Source organism: Pipistrellus hanaki (assembly GCF_964339955.1).
Source record: "Pipistrellus hanaki genome assembly, chromosome: 3".
Classification (NCBI taxonomy): Eukaryota; Metazoa; Chordata; class Mammalia; order Chiroptera; family Vespertilionidae; genus Pipistrellus; species Pipistrellus hanaki.
The window spans coordinates 185,814,561-185,835,707 of record NC_140505.1 but is presented as its reverse complement, the minus strand read 5'-3'; the positions used below and the strand labels follow the sequence as shown (position 1 = coordinate 185,835,707).

Genomic DNA, 21,147 nt, shown 5'->3' with positions numbered 1-21,147 from the left:
GTGTGTATATATATATATATATATATATATACACACACACACACACACACACACACACACACACACACACTATCTTGTTTTTAATAGGTTAAGGATATAATTGACAACATTATGTATATTTGTCTGTTTCTGTGTGGACACCCTGTTCTTGCAGGTAAGAAAGCAGAGGGGGTGGAACATGGGGTGCAGCAGAGGGTAAGGGCAAGGGAACCCTATTTTTTGAATGATGCTGAGGTCAAAGATTGACAATTCACTGCACACACACAGGCTAGACTATGCTTATTTGCACTATGGCATGCGGCCTGGCTGTTGTACACTCATAGGAGGGAAAACAAAGAATAAGATTTCTTTTTGCAATAACACTAAGAAGGGTGGTTAATGCACGGACAGGAAGTGTTGACAAAAACTTGGCAAAAATACTGGAGAAGAAAAAGTTTGATTTTTTTTTTTTAACAGCTAAAAATATATCTCTACTCTGAGCTAAAGATCTTATAGATAAAAAAAAACAAACAAAACAAAATAAAACAAAAAAACAGAAAAAGAAAAAAAAAACCACCCTCCAAATCCAAAACAACAACCTACAAAGTGTCATATGTTGGATGTGAATGCCGGGACTGGGAGAAGGGGACTTTTTCCACATAAAGACTCCATTGTTCCCTAATCTTAGAGATGGCTGCTACAGCCAAGTCTGCCGAAAACATCCTGTTTGCCCTGCAAAGAAAACAGGCCTGGCCGAAACACTTTGCTCAGCACACAGGCATCTTCATTCTGTGTAAAGAGTCAAGATGCCAGAATATAAAAAAATAAAATTAAAAAGGAAACAAGCATCTGAGGTCGATATGGAATCTGGCTGTTAACGCTACAAAAACCGCCCCCCCCCCAAACAAAACAAAACAAAACAAAACAAAAAAAAGTGGTGAAAGTAAGAGTGAGTATTTGCAACAAGTTAAGAGCCTGCGAAATTTTAGTTTCTGCTAGATGTATTAGTCAAAGCTCTTCCAAATTCCTAGGCAGGAATTTATTTTCCGTTCTTTTCTGTTGCGTATCTTCTACACCACATTCAGCCCACAGGAACTTGGAAGAACCGACGGCTAATTTGTGTGCTACATTCGTGTCAGAAGAGGTGGGAGAGTTCTGAGAACAGGAGCCATCGTGATAGGAAATCAAACTGCGATAAATAAAGCAAACTGAATGGCAGTCAATGGGGAATGCTCATGTACTGGGGTACGCTGATGAAAGAATTCTGTTCGGGCTTTCACTGTGGCACTGCCACTTCACTCTATGAATGTCGTAAATGAAAAACATCAAGGGCTAGCTAGGGCCTGAGGGATTGGAGATGCCACATCCATTTTTTCACAGTGTCTTGGAGTTAGGAACTTAGCCATTTTTTTTTTTTTTTTTTTTTTTTAAACACAGTAACACCTAAAATTAGGTAATGGCACTGGATCTCAATTGCCAGCAGAGGTCCCCAGTGTGATGAAGACACCCCTTTCCCTACTAGTGCTTCTTTTGTTTTGGCTCCGCATGTGGTAGACAGAAACCAAGTTCCTGATGTTTGAGAGATGGACACCTCTAGCTACCAGTAATCGAGTGTTTAAAGAAACAAAGGGGAACTAGTAAAAAAAATTGGAAAGCTTTAATTTACATGATCAGAATGTTCGTGAAGCAAATGTCTGTAATGAGAGGTGACAAGCAAGCCTCTGCACACAGGCCAGAATGTGGTGGAGGAGAAGACACTCCCACTGAATTTCTGAAGTGTTTTGAAGCCACAGATCCTCTCAGCAGACATGGCTCTTGCCAAAGAATACCATGGAAAGGAGAGCCTTTCTCTTCCATTACATCTCACTATATCCTGTTCTTAAGTCACTGCCAACCAATAAAAGCAAAGCTTCCAGCAAGTTGATAAAAGAAAAAAAAGAAAGAAAAAAATGGAAAAGAAATGAAAAGGACAGGGAAAGGGAGGAGAGGAAGAACAAGGATAGAAAAATACGAACCCTTTTCTATTGGCCTGACACAGAGACTTTCCAGATCATTCTAGCTGTCACATGGACACACCTGGAGGGCACCAACACACGGAAGGACCTTGGCATTCCACATTTTCCAGACATAAAACATACTGAACATCCTTGATTTCTGTTTGCTTATTGACTTTAAATGTAGCCCACTGCCTCTGGGGCTTGTCCAGAACCACTCCCATGTCCTTATCGGGCCAGCGTCTTAACGTCTGCGGAGTGGCCGGACCACGGGCACATACACACGGGTTCCCCTGCGCAGGGTGCCTGGGTGTATGTACGAAGGCACTGATGCGGTTTTAGAGAAATTGCAGGCAGCAGCCCCACCCACTCCCTGTACGTGTCGAGTGGGAGCTTCTTTCCCACCGGGAAGCTTAGATGTTTGAGAGAAGCTGTGGTCATGCGTGGGGACTCTGACCCTGGGCCCCAGGAGGGAATACAAAGAAGAGTTCGACATCACCCAGAACTGAAAGGAAACACTCCACATCTCGGGCTGAGGGACGGGGGATAGTTAAGCAGCCGATCTTTAAAACAGCGTTTAAAATGAGCACAACAGTGGCTGGGAGCAAAAAAAGTAAAATCACTTGTTCCTTATTAAATTCTATTATTTTCTCCTCCTGCCTTAACAAATGGAGGTAAGACAGACATTCTTCATTAATAGAACAGTCCATAGATATTTTTCCTCTAGTAATGCCTATATTTAAAATTTGTTCCAAAAGTTATTAACCTATATTTCCTAACTCTTTACATAGATTCTCAGCAATCCAACGGTACTATTTTACAGATTAGAGTTACTTTTTTTTTTTTTTTTAAGCTGTTGGGTTTTTTTCTTTCTTTCTTTTGTTGGTAGGGCTGGGGGAAGGGAGAAGGGTTCCTTTAACAAAAATAAAAAATTAGTAGGGGAGATTCCAGTTCAGTCTCAAATGGAAAGGAACTAAGTGATGGAATTTCCATTTATATACACCAAACACTCTCCCATTAAATCACACACAATGTCAAATAAATCCGTGATAGAGCACTTAGAAAGCTCAATCCTTCTCCCGTATTTTTAAAGATAATGAATTTACCTGTTGCTGCTAAATTGATCATTTTTAAAAAATATTTATTTCTACATGTTTTAAAAGGTGTGATTCCCCAGTATGACAATAACGTTTGGAGACTTCTCTTTTTACATTTTTTTTTTTTACGTAAAAATTTTTTAAACTTTTTGAAGTTTCAGGAACTTGTAAAAGTTTATTAACAGGAAAGAAACAGCTGTCTATCTAGGATAAGATACGGTTAAATAAACCCATCTTCAAAAAACTGGCTTCCTACCCTAGAATTCCTGAGAATGCTTGCAAATTTTAAAGCAGGAAAATAAATGTTAAAAACGAAAAACAAAAAACACTGTTAAATGCTCCCAGAGTTAGTCTTCATCTAAAATATATATTTATATGTATATATATATGTCTATGTATATATATACGCACTTTTTGGTCTTTTTAAAAAGTTTTAAATTTTTTCCCTTTAAGCTTATGATGGAAGAACATTTTAGCTTCTCGTGTTAATTTTACATATTTCAAATCCCTCAGTATGTCTTGTAAACAAGAGGGGCTCTAGCACCCGGCTTTCACCGTAGTATCGTAAGGAACTCAACTAACCCATAGTGCAGGTCAAGGAACCAACAGGCTGGAAGGGTGGAGGGTGGGGCAGGACAGGCAGGAAACCAGAATGGCAGGGTCACCACTGGCTCTCGGAGCCTCGGGACTAGCTCTCGGAGCCTCGGGACTAGCTCCTCGCCTAGCCCGGGGACGCTAAGAGCTAGCCTTCTGGAGACGTCCGGCCACGGCTGCTCTTCGCCCGGAGCCGCCACATGGCGGGGCTGTGCTCCGCACACAGAGCAGCGGCGGGCCGGGAGGAGACACTGTACGTGGGCAGAGGTGGAAGGGGCATGGTGGTGATGAAAACCGAGAGCAGGAGGAGGGCACGGTTAGTTTCTACAAGGCATCCAATGGACCAAACCAACGCTGGCAACTCAAGTTTGACCACCTACCCACGAAGGGTTCGTAAAGACTTGGATGAGCCGACGCTCACTTGAATCATGCGTGTCAATCTCTTTACAGGCTAGGTTTATGATCAACAGGGCAAGCCGAGAGGACTACAGAATTCCCGTTCTTTGTCTCACAAAACCACTTGAGTTCTTGCCTTTTCCTATACACACCCACCCACCCACCTACACAAATACACGAGCTAAAAGTCAAATACATTAGGCATTGTTATATCCTTCACTGAAGATGCTAAAGAAAGAAAAACTCCTTTGTCCTCACTAGCAGCAAGTTACGGAGGACAGTAGAGGTCTGCTCCCACCAAGGGCTGGAATGGGCAGGTATTTGCTGGTACAGAATGTCGGCACTTTATGTTAAACAGTATAATGCAGATTGGGATGTTCACACAAGTGCTAGCACGTTACCGGCCTACAACTCCCCTCCCCCCACCCCACCCGCCATCTGCTCTGTATAAAGGGGTACCCCCTCAGGGCTGCAATAACTCTTCACAAAAAGCAGTTTGATACATTTTGATTCCAACATAAGTACATACATGTTGGTGATAACTGTGGATTAAAAGATGCCTCCTATTCGGCCCAGAGTACTATTACATTGATGCTTAAAAAAAAAAAGTTCTTTAAATACCAAAATAAAAAAAGCAACATTATAAGGAAAAAAAAAAAAAAAAAAAAAAAAGATAAGAAAGAGGTCAAAACCAAAAAAAGGTGCAATACTTAAAAGTCTTTGCTAAGTTATACCTGCCTAAGCAAAACCACATACACAGGAAATACACGACATGGAGGAACAAAAGGAAACGCTTGAAGTACACACTGGTTTAAGAACATTCGTTAAGTAAACGTTTCTGTCAGTGATGGCCTGGTGCTGTAACACGCCACGGCCTGGCACAGGTAACGCTCAGCGAGAGAGGAGCAGAGAGGGAGGAGCTGCGGATGCTTACAGGAGGCTGCCCACAACTTACTTTTTTCCGTTTCCGTAAAATGTGAGAGAGAGAATAGAAATGTTGGACTCAGCATCACCTGACTTTCTGATGAGTTTCTCATACCTGATTACACAAGAAAGGAGGGGAACACAGTTTTCCTGCTTTTGAGACATCACGTAATTAAAAACTAACTTATCATCTGTTCCCATTCAGAGTCATGAAAAGGCCTGTGTAAAACTTAACGGAGATTCAGATTGCCCTAGTGGCCACTTGTTTTAAAAAAACAGAAATAAATAAACACACAGCTGCTCCCAGAGGTACCTCCTGCTCTCCTAAATTTTTGAACTTGGCAGTGCTCCGCGCTACTGCCAGGTCAAAAGAAAAGCTGGAGAAAACTCACACTCAGGCTGATTTGCAGATGGAAAGGAGCTCCCTGCTTTCACCATCCAAAAGCACTCTGTTCATTCTGACGCAGCCCAAAGGAGTTGCTTTAGCAGCAGTGGCTCTCCGTGCTTGTGTGTTCTCATAGTTAAAAAAAAATAATAAAAGTAAAAAGCAGATGGCCGGCCAGCCAGCCTACGGACTGTCAGCAACGCAGCTTTCTGAGAAATCAGGGTCAGGAAGGAGGAGGAGGCAGAAGAGGACACAGGCACACACGCGCACACACATAGAGACAGAGAGACAGAGAGAAGGATGCACGCGAATGCACATGAACACGCGTGCACACACATACCAGAACGAGCATGCCTGGGCAGTTACATGTGCCAGAACACACTGGTATTTATCAACCAGCCAATCACAAATTTTTCCTTTTTTTTTTTTTTTTTTTTTTTTAGGTTTTTTTGTTTTTGTTTTTAAAGTGAGGCTCCGTCAAGTCTTCCCTCCCCCACCCCAACAATTCTTTTGAATTCCCCTCCCTCCCAAACATGGTAGACCTAAGGACGGAAACACACCCAGTGCAAACAAAGTTAAAAAGCTATTTTTCAGTATATATGTTTCTTAGCAACAACTTCCATATAACATGAAAAAAGTGAAAAACTAGAAACTAATTTTTTTTAATTTTTTTTGTGTGTTTAAATTTAAATGGTATGTGTACTTGCTTCACATTGTCTTTCTAGGTTGGCGTTCATGATTCAAGTATTTCAAGAGTGATATGTTCTCTTTTTGGATTCATATTCCAAACGAAAAAACTGAAGTTATAAGGGAGGCAACTATGTGCTCAGACAGTCTGTCAATGACCCACCTTTTTTTTTTTTTTTTCTCTCTCCGTTTTCTTTTTTCCTTTTAAAAATGTATTTATTGCAAGTTGAAAAAAAAAACGAAAAGGTCAAGTTAGTGCTGCTGCTGTTCCAAAAAAGGTCACGAGGTCAGAGTTGAAAGTTCAAAGTTCAGATTGAATCCGACCCTCCTCCTAGAAGGTCACCAGGTAGTAAAGGAGCAGGGCTGCCCATCCTATGGGGATCTTCCACAGTCGGGACTCCCCACAAGCTAGAAGAATAGTTTGGGGGCCCCCACAACGAAGCGCCAGCAAGATCGGCCCCACTGCTGCCGCCAGCACTGCTGCTCCATTGCCCGAGCCCTGTGGACCCACCAAAGAGATTCAGAGCAGGCCCGACGGGATCTGACTGGGTCTGGCTGGTCTCCAGCGACTGCCAACCTGCTGCGGGTGCACTTGGGGTTGCTGCAGGCGTAGGGGGCTGAGCTTGTGCCAGAAAGCGGCTAACTTCATCATCGGTGGCAAACTCAGCCAGGATGGTAGTGTTTCCCAACACACACCTGGAAAAAAGGGGAGAGAAGAACTAAGGATCTGAGGAAAATCCTAAAGCACACGGGGACCGAGCATTTCGAGTCCTTGTTATTCGAAGTGCAGTCCTTTGACTAGAAGCGTTCACATCCCCTGGATGCTTTTCAAAATGCAGGGTTACAGTGTCAGAACCTGCATTTTTACCAGGCCTCCAGGTACTGATTTAAAGCAATGAAATATCACAAAATCTCAAGACATCCAAAGACTACTGGAGGATACTATAGATGGATATCCCTTGATGTGTGAAATTTGTACGTCAAGAATAATGTCATCCCCCCACCAACAGGGAGTTAAAAGATCACACACCAAGCATGAAGGTGACCCAGCTTCAGGCACCTGGAAGTGCTGCTCCACCTCAGCGGCAGGCTCACCGCTGGAGCCTCACCGTTACTTGCTTGTTCTGTGCGTAGCTGTTTGTGGTCTGAGAGTGGCAGGGAAGGGGATGGTCAAAGTCTGATCCAGTCCCACCTACTTGATGCAAAACCCCTGCTGACCATCAAGACCACAATATTCCATCACCCACAAAGAAGCCAGAGCAAGCAGTTAGATAGGATTATAAAAAGACACAGTAATTATGGTTTCACATTTCCATAGATCTTGACCTTTGTTTTACGGTACTTAAAATTTATTCACTACTTCACTCCCTTTTCACTTATTGAATCCTCATTATCGACCTGTGATGCACACAGGACAATCCATGCTCAGCAGGTAAAGAACAGCCACCTTAGTACCGAACAATCGCTATGGGATGGTGCTGTTTTGGGCGTGTTCTCGTGCATCTTTGTTTAATTAAGCAGGTGCCAGAACGTTCATGTGTGCATCTTCCTGCGTACTGGTCTCGGTGAGCATACAGGATGGGTACTCACATGTGCAGTGCAGTTTGGGCCTTGGCTGCCTCCTGTTTGGTGCTGTATCGGATCAGGGCGGTGCCCTGGGTTAGGTTCAGGTGGAATGTCAGCAGTGGGCCATGCTGCATGCAGATGGTTCTCAAGGTTGACCCATCAATCTAAGGAGTAAGACATTTATGAGATAAAAACTGGAGGTGGGTGTGAAAGGAAGTCAAGTGACCTTTCTTATATATGAGAACGAGAAGAGCTTCTGGCTTGTAAAGAGTATTAGTACTAAAGTCTCAGAGGGATGAATGAAGAACTCAAAATAAAAAGTGCATCAAATACAGACATCTTAAAGGAAAATTTTAAGATATGCAAAGCATTGGGCAGAGATCTCATGTGCCCATTTTGCAAATTAAAAAGTTTGTACAAGTGCAGCCCAAACAAAAGCATATGATTCAGCCGGGACCGGTTTGGCTCAATGGATAGAGCGTCGGCTTGGGGACTGAAGGGCCCCGGGTTCGATTCCGGTCAAGGGCATGTACCTTGGTTGTGGGCATATCCCCAGTAGGGGGTGTGCAAGAGGCAGCTGATTGATGACTCTCTCTCATTGATGTTTCTAACTATCTCTCTCCCTTCCTCTCTGTACAAAAATCAATAAAATATATTAAAAAAAAAAAAAAAGCATATGATTCAACCTGTGGTCTATATTTTTTAAGATGTAAACATGCTAATTTGTAGAGCTTTAAAAATAATAAAATGCTACCCAAAGAAGAGTTTAAGGAAACACAAAATTTTCAGCATCATTACTAATGTCTTCCACCTCCCCAGTTAACAACCTCACGAAGAGCTAGAGAGAAAGTCACAAAGAAAGCACTTCTAACCATCTGATGATTTAAGGTACTGACAGCTGTCCAGTTCACAGACTATTCTGATGTCCTTTCTCCTACTTTGGCCATCTCAAGGTGAAACTATTTCTACCTTCTGCTCTGTCCTCTGCTGCCCACTGCCAATGGGACCAAAGGTTGTAGTTGCTCACCTTAGCCAGGATCTTACCACTAAGATGTTCAGTGATTGGAGATAATTGCCCTCACCGATGACTCAAATGAAAAGATCTATTTATTCACTCTGATTAATTTATTTGTATCGAGATCTCAACTCTGTTTATTTAAGCTACTCAGTCCAACATTTCAGTTCATTTCTTTGGAAGTGAAACAGATTTCTTTTGGAAGAGCCTTCAAAAGCGCTACTGGCAGCAGCAGTGGGAAACATTCTGTGGTTTTACCATGGAAACCCTGCAGGCTGAGACTGGCAGTTTCCCCATAGCTCTTTATAGAAAACTAGTGGCCCAGTGCATGCATTCGTGCACACGGAAAGGAAGTCAGAAGAAATATTTTAATATCGCTATTCGCCCTTTCTCTATAATAGAAGTGTCAACCAAATTCACGATAGACAATGACAGATGGAAACACACAAAAATATGTGTGCCATCAGCCCCAGCAAGAGCTTTATGTATATAGAATGAACTTCCTTAATTAGACCTGTTTTCTGATTTAGCTAAACCTTTTCCAGCCCAGTGAAGCACCCCAACTTCTCTTTCAGGTAACTGTGAGCAACACAGCAGTAAATATCAACCCAAAGCAGATAATTATTGTAGATCACGCAGGGAGAACAAAGGGTGAAATATTTAACTGTAGCAGTGTTTGACTATGTTCTGTGCAGTGAGAAAACCTGAAGTCATTTTCAAGGTCCACCATTTCTTCTTTTCAGTCGTGTTCTAAACTTTCTAAATCTCCATTTTCTAGCTAATGAAAAAAAGATAGGATTCCACTGAGTCTCCTATCTACCTACTCCAGGACTTCTGTGAGGATCAAATGAGATGAGGCATGGGAAAATGCTTCACAGACATTTGGTTAAAGTGTAAAATGTTTGCACCTGGCTATAAAGCAAGTAATGTTCCTGAACTGAAGAAACTCCAAGGGGGCTAGTTGCTAGGAGAAGCTGGGCATTGCTATGTAACATCATTACCTGGCACCCAAAGCAACCGTTTCTGGGCTGGGCTGGGCTATGGGCCGCATTTTGTGCCTTGGGATCTCAGCAGCATCGGCTGGGCTATGGGCCGCATTTTGTGCCTTGGGATCTCAGCAGCATCAGCAGCATCGGCGGGCTGTGACTCCAGGGTGGTTGTGGGGCCTGTGTCCCACTTAGGGGAAGCCAAATATTGCTTTGTGCCAGGTCCTTGTAAATGGCAGCTCCTGCGTGGAGCATCTGCTCTCTGGTGGTCAGTGCACATCATAGTGACGGGTTGGACACTTAGCATATTAGCCTTTTATATATAGAAACTATAGGCCCGATGCATGAAATTTGTGCACGGGGCGTGGCTCTCACAACTGCGGCAGCTTGCCTCAGCCCTTACTACTCCAGCTTTGTCTGGAAGGTCATCCAGAAGGATGTCTGGAAGGCTGTTTGGTCTAATTAGCATATTATGCTTCTATTATTATAGATGATTGGAGAAACAGCTCTTAGCATTGTTTTTAAAGTAAAAATTGACTGCAGAAGCATATCAGCATATGCCACTAGTGAATTTTCAGCATAGATGTCTTCCAAAAATATTTTAGGTAATAAAAAGTAAATTTATCTGGGCACCAAAGATTTGATTTTATATAACCTTCTTTTTTAAACTACAACTGAGATTAGTCTAACTGGCAAGTGTTGATTTTTAAATACAAACACAGCCAACACCTATATTCCTTTTATACACATATATACATACTATTTTTCATATTATAAAATTGGAGTGAAAAATAAAATGGGAGTGAACATCTGGTTAGTGTGCCCAGTTTCATTTCAACAGAGTATATCTCTTCTTTCTTCCTAATCACATTACACCCACCACACTGAGTGTGACTACTTAGAAAAAATGAGGAAGCTATAGTTTTGAGGATGGTTATAAAAAATCTTCATGCTTTAGTCAACTATTAGCTAAATAACCTGGGGCTTTTGGCTCAGTTATTAGATACAGGGATTAAGAACCAATCCAGCCAAGACTGGTTTGGCTCAGGGGATAGAGCATCGGCCTGTGGACTGAAGGGTCCCGGGTTCGATTCTGGTCAAGGGCATGTACCTTGGTTGTGAGCACATCCCCGGTAGGGGGTGTGCAAAAGGCAGCTGATCGATGATTCTCTCTCATTGATGTTTCTAACTCTCTATCCCTCTCTCTTCCTCTCTGTAAAATATCAATAAAATATATTTTAAAAAAAACAAAAAACAAAAAAACACGAACCAATCCAGTCTCTTCCTCATGTTAATTGTATTCAGGAAACTGCCTTTCTCAGCATGTACCTGAGATACAAGCCCTGGTTTTACTAACAAATTTATGTGTATTTGGTGACAAAAGGGGCCTATCTAACCTTAGATAAGTTCACTGGGCAAATAAATTTAGGAGAAGCTCTATTTCCCCACAGTGGATCGTAACATGTTAGCATATTAAAGGAACTAAAAAGTCTCAGAGTAAAGTAACCTGCTTAATTTTGTTTAATCAAGTATACATTCCCAACATATTAGGCCAGACACCTACTAATATCCCATGGGAACCACTCTGGAAGTGCTAGCTTAGCAAAGTGTACACAAATTCATTTTTTAATTCAATGCTAGACAAATCATTTGGTGTGTCGAAGACAGGGAGGCCTAATTGATCTCTCTTTTTAAAAAATATATTTTTATTGGCTTCAGAGAGGAAGGAAGAGGGAGTGATAGAAACATCAATGACGAGAGAATCATCAATCGGCTGCCTCCTGCATGCACCCTACTAGGGATTGAACCCGAAACCCGGGCATGTGCTCTGATTGGGAATAGAAATGTGACCTCCTGGTTCATAGGTCGATGCTCAAACACCGAGCCACGCCAGCCGGGCACCTAATTGAGCTCTTTTAGCAAGATGCTATAAAGGTTGTGCTGGCAAGTCCAAATGAAGGGTATGGGCTCAGTTTCGATGGGTTCCTTTAACCTCATGTGAATGCTTAACATAATGCTGCTGCAAATATGTCAGTTATCAAAGCAACCAATGTGAAGGGAGGGTGCTCTGGTACAATTGAAGTTCCACCACACTACAAACAACCCAGAGGGCATGTTCTGATGATGGAAAGGAGTGATGCCATCTACACAAAAAAGTGTAACACTGAAAAAATCAGAAGTGCCCACGAAGCATTTAAGCCTCATGAAATAGACACATTCCTTCTGCAGAGACAGATGGTTAATTACTTATGAAGCAGAAAAACAGTTAATATCAAGTCTCAAGTCTTTAGTAATTAAAAACAGGTAACTTTTTGCATGTGGTTAAAACACTTAAAATAGCTATCTCGAACTTAGTTCTAGATTCCGACAGGCAAATCTGGTGGGCTGTCACTCCAGGGTGGTGGTGGGGCCTGTGTCCCACATAGGGGAACCCCAACATTGCTTTATGGGTGCCAGGTCCTTGTAAATGGCAGCTCCCACATGGAGCATCTGCCCCACTAGTGGTCAGTGCACGTCATAGTGACTGGTCGGGCACTTAGCATATTAGCCTTTTATATATATGCTATATAGCAAGTTATCTCTGCTAAACAGAATTCGCTAGGTAATAATGCCCCACTGTCACGATTTTATAAACTACACATGTTAACATCACCATGAAGGCAGGCGTGAAGCTGCCAACATCCCCCATTCAGCAGCAGGCTTTGAGCCTTGGGTGGGAAGACACACCCTTGCAGGCTAGACCTCTCTGCAGTGACAGAAAGTAAATTAGTTTTTGTATCTGCCCACATCTCTGAGGTTCTCCTTCTTAACACAATTAAGTTCTATCTAGAAAATCACAAGTACGCATGATTACCTGTGGAGTGAGATTATGAAGAACCAGCCAGTAACTAGGACGAACTGAACCACCATCACTCCAGGTAGAGCCTATAAGCAATCAGAAAACAAGATTAGGAAAAAACACACCGAGAATTTAAAAAGGCACGAGTGAGTACATTTTCATATAGCCCACATGCTTCTTCTTTCCTCGTATAAATCAGTGTCTCTTTTCCATCTCACCCTCACCTTTATCTTGTCACTGAACAGCCAGCTCTCTTCTCCGAGACCTGGATCCCTATGCGTTCTCATGCCTTCTCTAAAAGACAACATTTTCCTCCTAGTGCTCTCACTCTGCCACTTGTCACTTTTATTCCATCAGCACCTTGGGAGTTAGTTCTTGGGTCCCTTTGCCTTACACTGACTGCAATTCTCCACTCAAGAGGTACTTTCGCCTCTACCAGCCAACCTGGATTTCCTCTCTTGTGAAGACTTCATATCTTCACCATTTGTGTTAACATAAGACCTTTGTGTTTGAACAAGGATGCTCCTTTAAGCAGATCCTTCTCACCCGAGGCAAGCCGTGAGTCCTGTGTCCCCCACCCCCTGACTGATCGTGGTGCTGTGCTGCTCCAGGGAGATGATGGTTTGGGGTTGGTCAGACCAGGCGGTGGGCGGGGCAGCGGTGTAGTGTTCCTTGAGGAAATATGGTTCTTCCACATCTTGTTGGAGAGATGAGTGGGGTTGTGTCCTATGGGATCTGGGGACCATGTTGATTTGTAATCAGGGAACTTTGCTGTAAGAAAATTGAGGAAGGAGTAAGGTTAAATCGGTTACTTTCGTCACCTAATACATATAACTTCTGTGCACGCACACACGTACACACACATTTGAATTCTAAAAACAGTAAGTGTACATTTAAAAAGCAGCAATGCAAAATAATAGTTTTTGAGCTTACTAAATATAAAATTTTCAATGACTATTACTCTGAATTGGCCAATTAACAAATGGAATACAGCTTTAATAAGATATCCAATTCCCTACTGCTTTCTTAACTAAACACAGCCCGAAAGGGAAGATAAATTGAACAGTATTCCTGAATCCATTAGACTTCTAGATATAGAATATGAAACCTAGCAGAACTAAAACATTCTACAAATTCTTATTGACTTAATGGAAATTACATTAGAAAATTACATTTTTCTTGATATCCAGAATATTAGATATCAACATTCAAACAGATTTTTAAAAACACAATCAACAAATATTCTCTAAGGGCTTACTATGCGTTAAGATGCTAAATCAGTGTGTGGGTAATATAAATAGTTATTCCCAAGAACTTCAAGGTCATATGGGAAGACAAAACAGGTGAACAACAAAATTGGTAACCCCAGGCAACATCAGATATGCTCAATACACAGAGAAGAAAGACAACACTGAACTGCCAGCAAAGGCTTTGCAAAGACAGGCCTTGAAGGATTTACATAAACAGATGGGCTCCGAGTTTATACCCATTCTGTACCAAATATGCTTTCCCCCAATTCTGGCAGAACACATTCCACCGGGGCAGAGGGGTACAGGAGGCCGTGAAGGTAGGGGGGGGACTGACGGAGCGATCAGGAGGGGATTTCCCGTAGGTTCAGTTTGTCGTATATAAAGTAGGATCGAAAACCTGGGTGACAGCAAACAGAATGGTACAGAGGCATGGATAAGAGAGGTACAATGACAGACTACACCACTTGGGGACATCATCGCTGCCTGGATCCAGGGAACAAGGGAGAAATGAAAGAACAAAACAACACTGACATTTTGTGACTTAGCAATACATGAGCACATCACTAAGAAAAATACAGAGTTTAGTTAAAAAGGAAAGATACATTTTGGAGGTGGGACAGTATATGTTCAGTTTTAGACATATCTGGGCTAATTCTTGGGCCATCTCTCAGGTGAATGTCCAATTATAGACAAAAGATAAATCAGATAAACCTGAGAGATGGGCAGTTATAGGAATAAAAGAGTTAGGTGAAAATGGGTTTTTCATGTAAGGAAGAAGTTCTGCAAAAGTATAATGTAGGGCAGTGGTTAAAACATAAAATACTGAGTTGGCTCCTTTATACATTCAGATCTGAGGCAAATTACATTAGCTCTTTGAACCTCAGTTTCTTCATCTACAAAATGCGGTAACACCAGAACCTCCTTACTTTTAGTAAAAGATAAAAATTCATGCTGAGCCCTGGCTGGTGCGGCTCAGTGGTTGGTTGGGTGTGGTCCTGTGCACTGAAAGGTTGCCGGTTTGATCTCCAGTAGGGGGCATGCAAAAGGCAGCTGATCAATGTTTTGTATTACATGAATGTTTCCTTCTCTCCCCCTTTCCCTTCCTCTCTCATATATATATATATATATATATATATATATATATATATATATATATATATATATATATAAAAGCCCTTGTTGGTTTGGCTCAGTGGATAGAGCGTCAGCCTGCAGATTCAAGGGTGTCAGGTTTGATTCCAGACAAGGGCACATACCCAGGTTGCTGGCTCGATCTCCAGTAGGGAGCATGCAATCAATGATTCTCTCTCATCATTGATGTTTCTCTCTCTCCCCTCTACCTTACTCTCTGAAATCAATAAAAAAATATTTTACATATATTTTATTGGTTTTTTACAGAGAGGAAGAAGAGAGATAGAGAGCTAGAAACATCGATGAGAGAGAAACATCAATCAGCTGCCTCCTGCACACCCCCCACTAGGGATGTGCCTGCAACCAAGGTACATGCCCTTGACCAGAATCAAACCTGGGACCTTTCAGTCAGCAGGCTGGCGCTCTATCCACTGAGCCAAACCGGTTTCGGCTAAAAAAAAATTTTTTAAAAATCAAAAAAGGACCTTAAAAAGAAAAAAATGAAATTTATGCTAATAACAGTGTGGTTATAGCTGGGGGGTAGGTGGAGGTGGGCAAAGGGGGTAAAATGGGGGCGAAAGAGACTACTTGGGGCGATCAGCACATGATGCAGTGTGCAGATAATGTCTTGAGTTGTACACTTAAAACCTATATGGTTTTGTGAACGTATGCCTGGTTTACAGGAGCACTCAATAAAATGACAGATTATTGTTGCACTGTTGCTATGACAGTGGTAAAAAGAAAAAAAAAACAACCAGAAAATAATTTGTAAGGTCGTTAACCTGCAGAGTCTTAGTAGGTAGCTAAGGACTTGTTTTATTTACTTTTGCCTAGACAAAGAACTGAAGCCGTAGTGACTTGAATGGGTTAAGGTCCAACTTTTCCAAGACCAAAGTGACAATTACTAATGATTTCTCTCCCAATCTGTAAGGCATGTGTTAAGTGAGTAACTTCAAAGACTCTATTATACCCGTTATATAGCCATTACTTTTCCATTCCCTAGTCTTCCCCCAAAAAACAACAAAAAAGAAGCTCAACAAAAGTTGTTGGTAGAATTAATCAAGGTCCTCTTGTTTTCCCTTAGCCTTTAAAAATTTATTTATTTATTTTAGAGAGGACAAGGAAAGCAGTGGAGGGGGGAGGAAAGGAAAGAGAGAGCGAGAGCGAGAGCGAGAGCGAGAGAGAGAGAGAGAGAGAGAGAGAGAGAGAGATTTGTTGTCCCCCTTACTTATGCATCATTGGTGAGACTTGTATGTGCCCTGACTGGGGATCAAACCCGCAACCTTGGTGTATTGGGACAATGCTCTAAGCAACTGAGCTACCCGGCCAGGGCTGCCCATAGATTTTGTCTGAAAGTGGAAGGACTTTTAGAGAAAAGCAAGCTATAATTGGCTGCCTTAGGAATAACAACCTGGACTTGCCTGGTTCTTCCCATGGCCTTGATTCTCCTGGCAGACTGGTTAAAAGGAAAGCACTTGTGCCATCAGGATGTAACCTCTGGCCTCTTTCAACACTGACAGCTCTCTGTGAATGTATCACCATTTGCTTTGTCCTAAAGCTGTGTCCTCCTGCCCTCCTGACACTACAAGGTCCTCTGGACCATGGTCAATACAGAGTTGTGCCTCCATCCATGCTGACATATTGCTGCTCTTCAACTACTATAAAAGTATTCGCTAAGAAATACATGCCAATTTCCTGTGTAAAAGGAAATAAACAGGTCACACTTATACCTGAAGTGCTATGAACGTTGGTAAAGGAGTTGTCAGAGGCACTGTAGGGCCAGGCACCAGGTGAAGGCAGCGAGGTGTTGAGGGAAGAATTAGACCCTTTGAGTGACAGATGAAAAATAAGATGAAAATATTGCAGATAATTGTCAGTATAACAAATGAAACTTGGAAAAGCTTTATGTTCTTACATCTTCTGGTTAAATTATTAGATAGTAGCAAGTATAAATGAAGCCACAGGTTGACACATTTGAAAACGTTGGGTGTTGAATCATTAACACAGGGATGCTTGACTTATTTACCTGTGGTGTTATCCCGCAGAAGTTGGTGGTCAGTATCTACAATGGGAGATGTGGCTGTACCCCCCAGCACACTTCCTGGGGTGACATAGGGATCAGATTCAGGGTCAATGTTTTGGATACCTTTCCATGGCACTCCTGGTTGGAATTCTGAGAGAAGAAGAACAAGCATTAGAGGTTTTAATTTTAAAATATATTTTTATTAATTTCACAGAGAGAGAGATAGAAACCTCAATGATAAGAGAGTATTATTGATCAGCTGCCTCCCGCATGCCCCTCTCTGGGGATGAAGCCCACAATCCAGGCATGTGCCTGACTGGGAATCAAATAGTGATCTCCTGGTTCATAGGTCAATGCTCAACCACTGAGCCACGCTGACCAGGCAGGAGGTAGAAGGTTGTTCAAAAAATGGTACAATAAAGTTATTTTTTGATATAAGAAATAGATCTGTAAAGTCTAAATAATCTATTTCAGATTTTCATCATAGCATTTAAAAAAAATGTCATCCTGAAAATATACTGTGTTATATACTTTTGTGTTATCACAACTTGTCAACCTTCTGTCTCTCTATGGTTGTGAAGTTAATGCCAGAGCTCATCAGTATCTAGTCCTAATACCTGCTCTTCCTGCTCCCAGGGAAACCCAGGCCTGGGGGCAGGGGCAGGATTAAGGCATGGTCCTTATGAGAACTATTCAGGCATTTAGGACAAGAACTGAGAGAAAACCTAGGTTGGGGGTCAGTGGCTTCTCCCATTTATCTCACCGGAAACTGGCTCAGATGCACAGTAGAAAACACAATACAAATGTCCACTACTACACGAAATGTGCAGGGACAACTGGCAGGAATAATTAGGCTTATGATGAAAAAGCCTGGAATATGTACAAATAGTGTTGACAATTTTTATTGGTTAATTTCAATCACATTTGAAGTTATGTGATGTGTTAATAAAATTTTATTTTTCTAATCACGATGAAGGAAAGCAATATGCATTATTTATGAGCAACAGGCATTATATAAGCCTACTATAATAGACTGAAACTCAGTATACTCATATCACAAATATAACTATATAGAGAGGTTTAGAAGGACATATACCAAATGTTCTTTTATTTTTGCTTTACTATCAATACATTAAACATTTTTTTCTACAACGAATAGCTTATTTGTATTGAGAGAGAGAGAGAGAGAGAGAGAGAGAGAGAGAGAGAGAGAAAGCAATAAATATTCTCATTCACTCATTACTGTGAACCTGACAATAAATACTTGCTTAAAAAATAAATCAATTCAATGGCTATTTCAGAAGAATCCAGGTTACAAAGCATCCTATAACAAATGCATGCCAAGCCCCAGCTCCAAGTCGCCTTCTTTTATCTCCGGATTCCCCTCCTCTGAACTTCCTTCAGTGCATCCCAAGTTCACGCAGTATTTACTACTCAGTAGCTTACCTTGCAGGCGATCAGTGTCAACACCTTATTTTCCTGACTGAATGCTACAGAGCAGAGACCGTATCTAATGAAAATTTTATATCTTCCCACAGCATATCACATACTTTGCTTTTTGTCAGGCAATAATTACTAAATGAAGCAAATGAAAGTAGATGCCTCAGTAAAGTGGATGGCAAAAACAACTTGTTCAGAATTCCTGGACAATACCTGGAGGCCAACTGGCATTGCTGGATTTACTTCCGATTTTATTGGTTGGTGGAGATTTGGCAGGTAACCAGCTATCACCAGCAGGACCCGTATGGCCACCCAGTGCGTCACCTGGGATGATATCGAACTGGTTGTATGGTGACCCTCCTCGGGTCTTACCAGGGGCCACTATAGCGCCTGACAAGAGAGAGAGGAAATTAATTCACACTTGGAAAGGACTCCTGTGAATAGAACTTGTCAATCTTTTATTTAGAGAAACTCACACAAATACAGTATTCTGAAGCTTAAGAAGTAGAGAGAGTACTAGGATGAGGGGTCACACTTGAGATCAGTACATAATTAATAAGAGGGATGATCATGAACAATTCATTTCACGTTTCTGAGTCTTTCAGTTTCTTACTCATGCATATAGCACTATTTTCATTCTTTTCTTTTATCTTTTAAAAAAAAATATTTTATTGATTTTTTACAGAGAGGAAGAGAGAGGGATAGAGAGTTAGAAACACTGATGAGAGAGAATCATCGATCAGCTGCCTCTTGCACCACCCCCACCGGGATGTGCCCGCAACCAAGGTACATACATGCCCTTGACCGGAATTGAACCCAGGACCTTTCAGTCCGTAGGCCGACGCTCTATCCACTGAGCCAAACCAGTCTCGGCCATTCTTTTCTTTTTAAAAAAAATATATTTTATTGATTTTTTACAGAGAGGAAGGGAGAGAGAGAATAAGAAAAATCGATGAGAGAGAAACATTGATCAGCTGCCTCTTGCACACCTCCTACTGGAGAAGTGCCCGCAACCAAGGTACATGCCCTTGACAGAATCGAATCTGGGACCTTTCAGTGCACAGGCCGACGCTCTTTCCACTGAGCCAAACCGGTTTCGGCTATTTTCATTCTTGAATGTTCCTTTCAGTTTTAAAATTCCATGGTCTTATGAAGTTAACGAAACTTTCATAAACTATAAACACACATTATCCCCACAGTTTCTATACCAATGACTCAAGAGTGAGAAATAATAAAAACATTAAACAACTTGCAGCACATAAGAAGGCTTTTTAACTACATTTGTATCGACACTACCCACCCAAGTTCTCTAGAGCTGATCAGGCCTAGTTTTGCCGGCAGAAGGAATATAAACGCAGGGCAGTCCACCGGAGAGAAAAGCATCTGCAATTGCTTTAAATTCCAAAGCCATGAGATGGAATTCCTGCCCAGGGTCGTTGCCAGCACAAGGCCAGCAGTGAACTCTGCAGCTCTGAGATCCATGGCCCCACACACGAAGAACAGCAAATCCTTTGTAAGTGCTTTCCTGAGAGCATTACAGCGGTTTTGTCAATGCCCGCTTCATACATTTTAGATGCCACGAGGCAGGGAAAAAAATCAAATGCTGAAAATTCCCTTAAACTAACAAAAAAATGAATTTTACTTTAAATAACATTTTTAGTCTCTGTGAGATACCATTCTACCTATTTCTCAAACAAATTTTACATGCTGTCTTGTGTCACTTGATCTATTCTTAGGGTCCTATTTATGAACTGATAAAATTAGTTCAAAGGCTATGTATTAAAATATCTATGTATAAATATTGGTTAAAAGAATCTGCTTGGTTTGGCCTAGGAGTATCATCAAAACTGTCTCCCTGCTCAGCTAAGAAGTCACTGACTTTCTGGAGCCTCTGAAAGAAATCGCACTCAAGGGCACAGCACAGTGCAGTAGAGAGCACGAAAAGCTCGAGTCCCTTGGAGGTTGCTAAGGAAATGGAAAATATCACCTGTTAGCTCTGAAGAGGCAAATGGCTGTTCTACCTTCCCAGTATCCTCACAGGCCATTTTGTACTTATTGTCATACATGCATAAAGTATTTGGGGAAAAGCCAAAACTGGTTTGTCTCAGTGGATAGACCATCGGCCTGTGGACTGAAAGGTCCCAAGTTCGATTCTGGTCAAGGGCATGTACCTGGGTTGCAGGCACATCCCCAGTAGGGTGTGTGCAAGAGGCAGCTGATCGATGTTTCTAAGTCTCTATCCCTCTCCCTTCCTCTCTGTAAAAAATCAATAAAATATATATATTTAAAAAAAAAAAAGTCTTTGGGGAAGGAAGCAGTGTAAGTGCCTGAAGCTACAGGTGATGGGCTTGGACTATTGAATTCAGAAACAGATCTTATAGTTTCTACAAATCGTTATTCATTCCGTGGCACAAAATCAAATGACGTGCTTTGGGATAGCAGGCAGAGAGCTCCAAGTGGTCACTGGAGCAGTTGCTGGGTGGGCATGCTTTTAAGAGTGGCTTATAAAGGAACCATGGACGGCTACAGGCCGACGGGGCTGAGGCCTGCCAGGGAGCTGCAGCAGCGGTCCCTCTCCTATTTATACTTGGCTCTCATAGACAGGGTTGAGTCCAAGCCAATTACTATTCACTGAAACGAAGGCTGAAGGAAGACTCCGAGACCTTTTATCTGTCTTACGGGGAAATGGAGAAGCTCTCACAGGGAATTATAGAGATGAAGGGCTGACCCACATTTACAACCGAAGCCTAAATGCCCTCAACTGCTGTAATCCATAAAGAGCAAGAAAGCTTTGTGGAAAGTTCCATTCTCATGTATTAACCCATTAGTCATCTTTTGGAG

General features: G+C 41.9%; 1 protein-coding gene across 4 annotated transcripts in view; it reads right to left on the bottom strand.

Annotated features, from left to right (window-relative positions):
- TNRC6B (trinucleotide repeat containing adaptor 6B) overlaps positions 1-21,147 on the bottom strand; it is a 217,381-nt gene that overhangs the window by 5,925 nt on the left and 190,309 nt on the right. For 3 of the 4 annotated variants that reach the window (XM_084879087.1, XM_084879089.1, XM_084879088.1), the window contains 7 exons: positions 18,520-18,696; positions 16,870-17,016; positions 16,574-16,669; positions 13,009-13,233; positions 12,478-12,548; positions 7,647-7,786; positions 59-6,752 (listed from right to left, as the gene is read on the bottom strand). In XM_084879087.1, the coding sequence (XP_084735213.1) occupies positions 6,365-6,752; positions 7,647-7,786; positions 12,478-12,548; positions 13,009-13,233; positions 16,574-16,669; positions 16,870-17,016; positions 18,520-18,696 (1,244 nt within the window). In that variant the 3' untranslated portion in view covers positions 59-6,364. The remainder of the gene's footprint in view (positions 1-58; positions 6,753-7,646; positions 7,787-12,477; positions 12,549-13,008; positions 13,234-16,573; positions 16,670-16,869; positions 17,017-18,519; positions 18,697-21,147) is intronic. The other variant, XM_084879086.1, reaches the window with a different exon arrangement.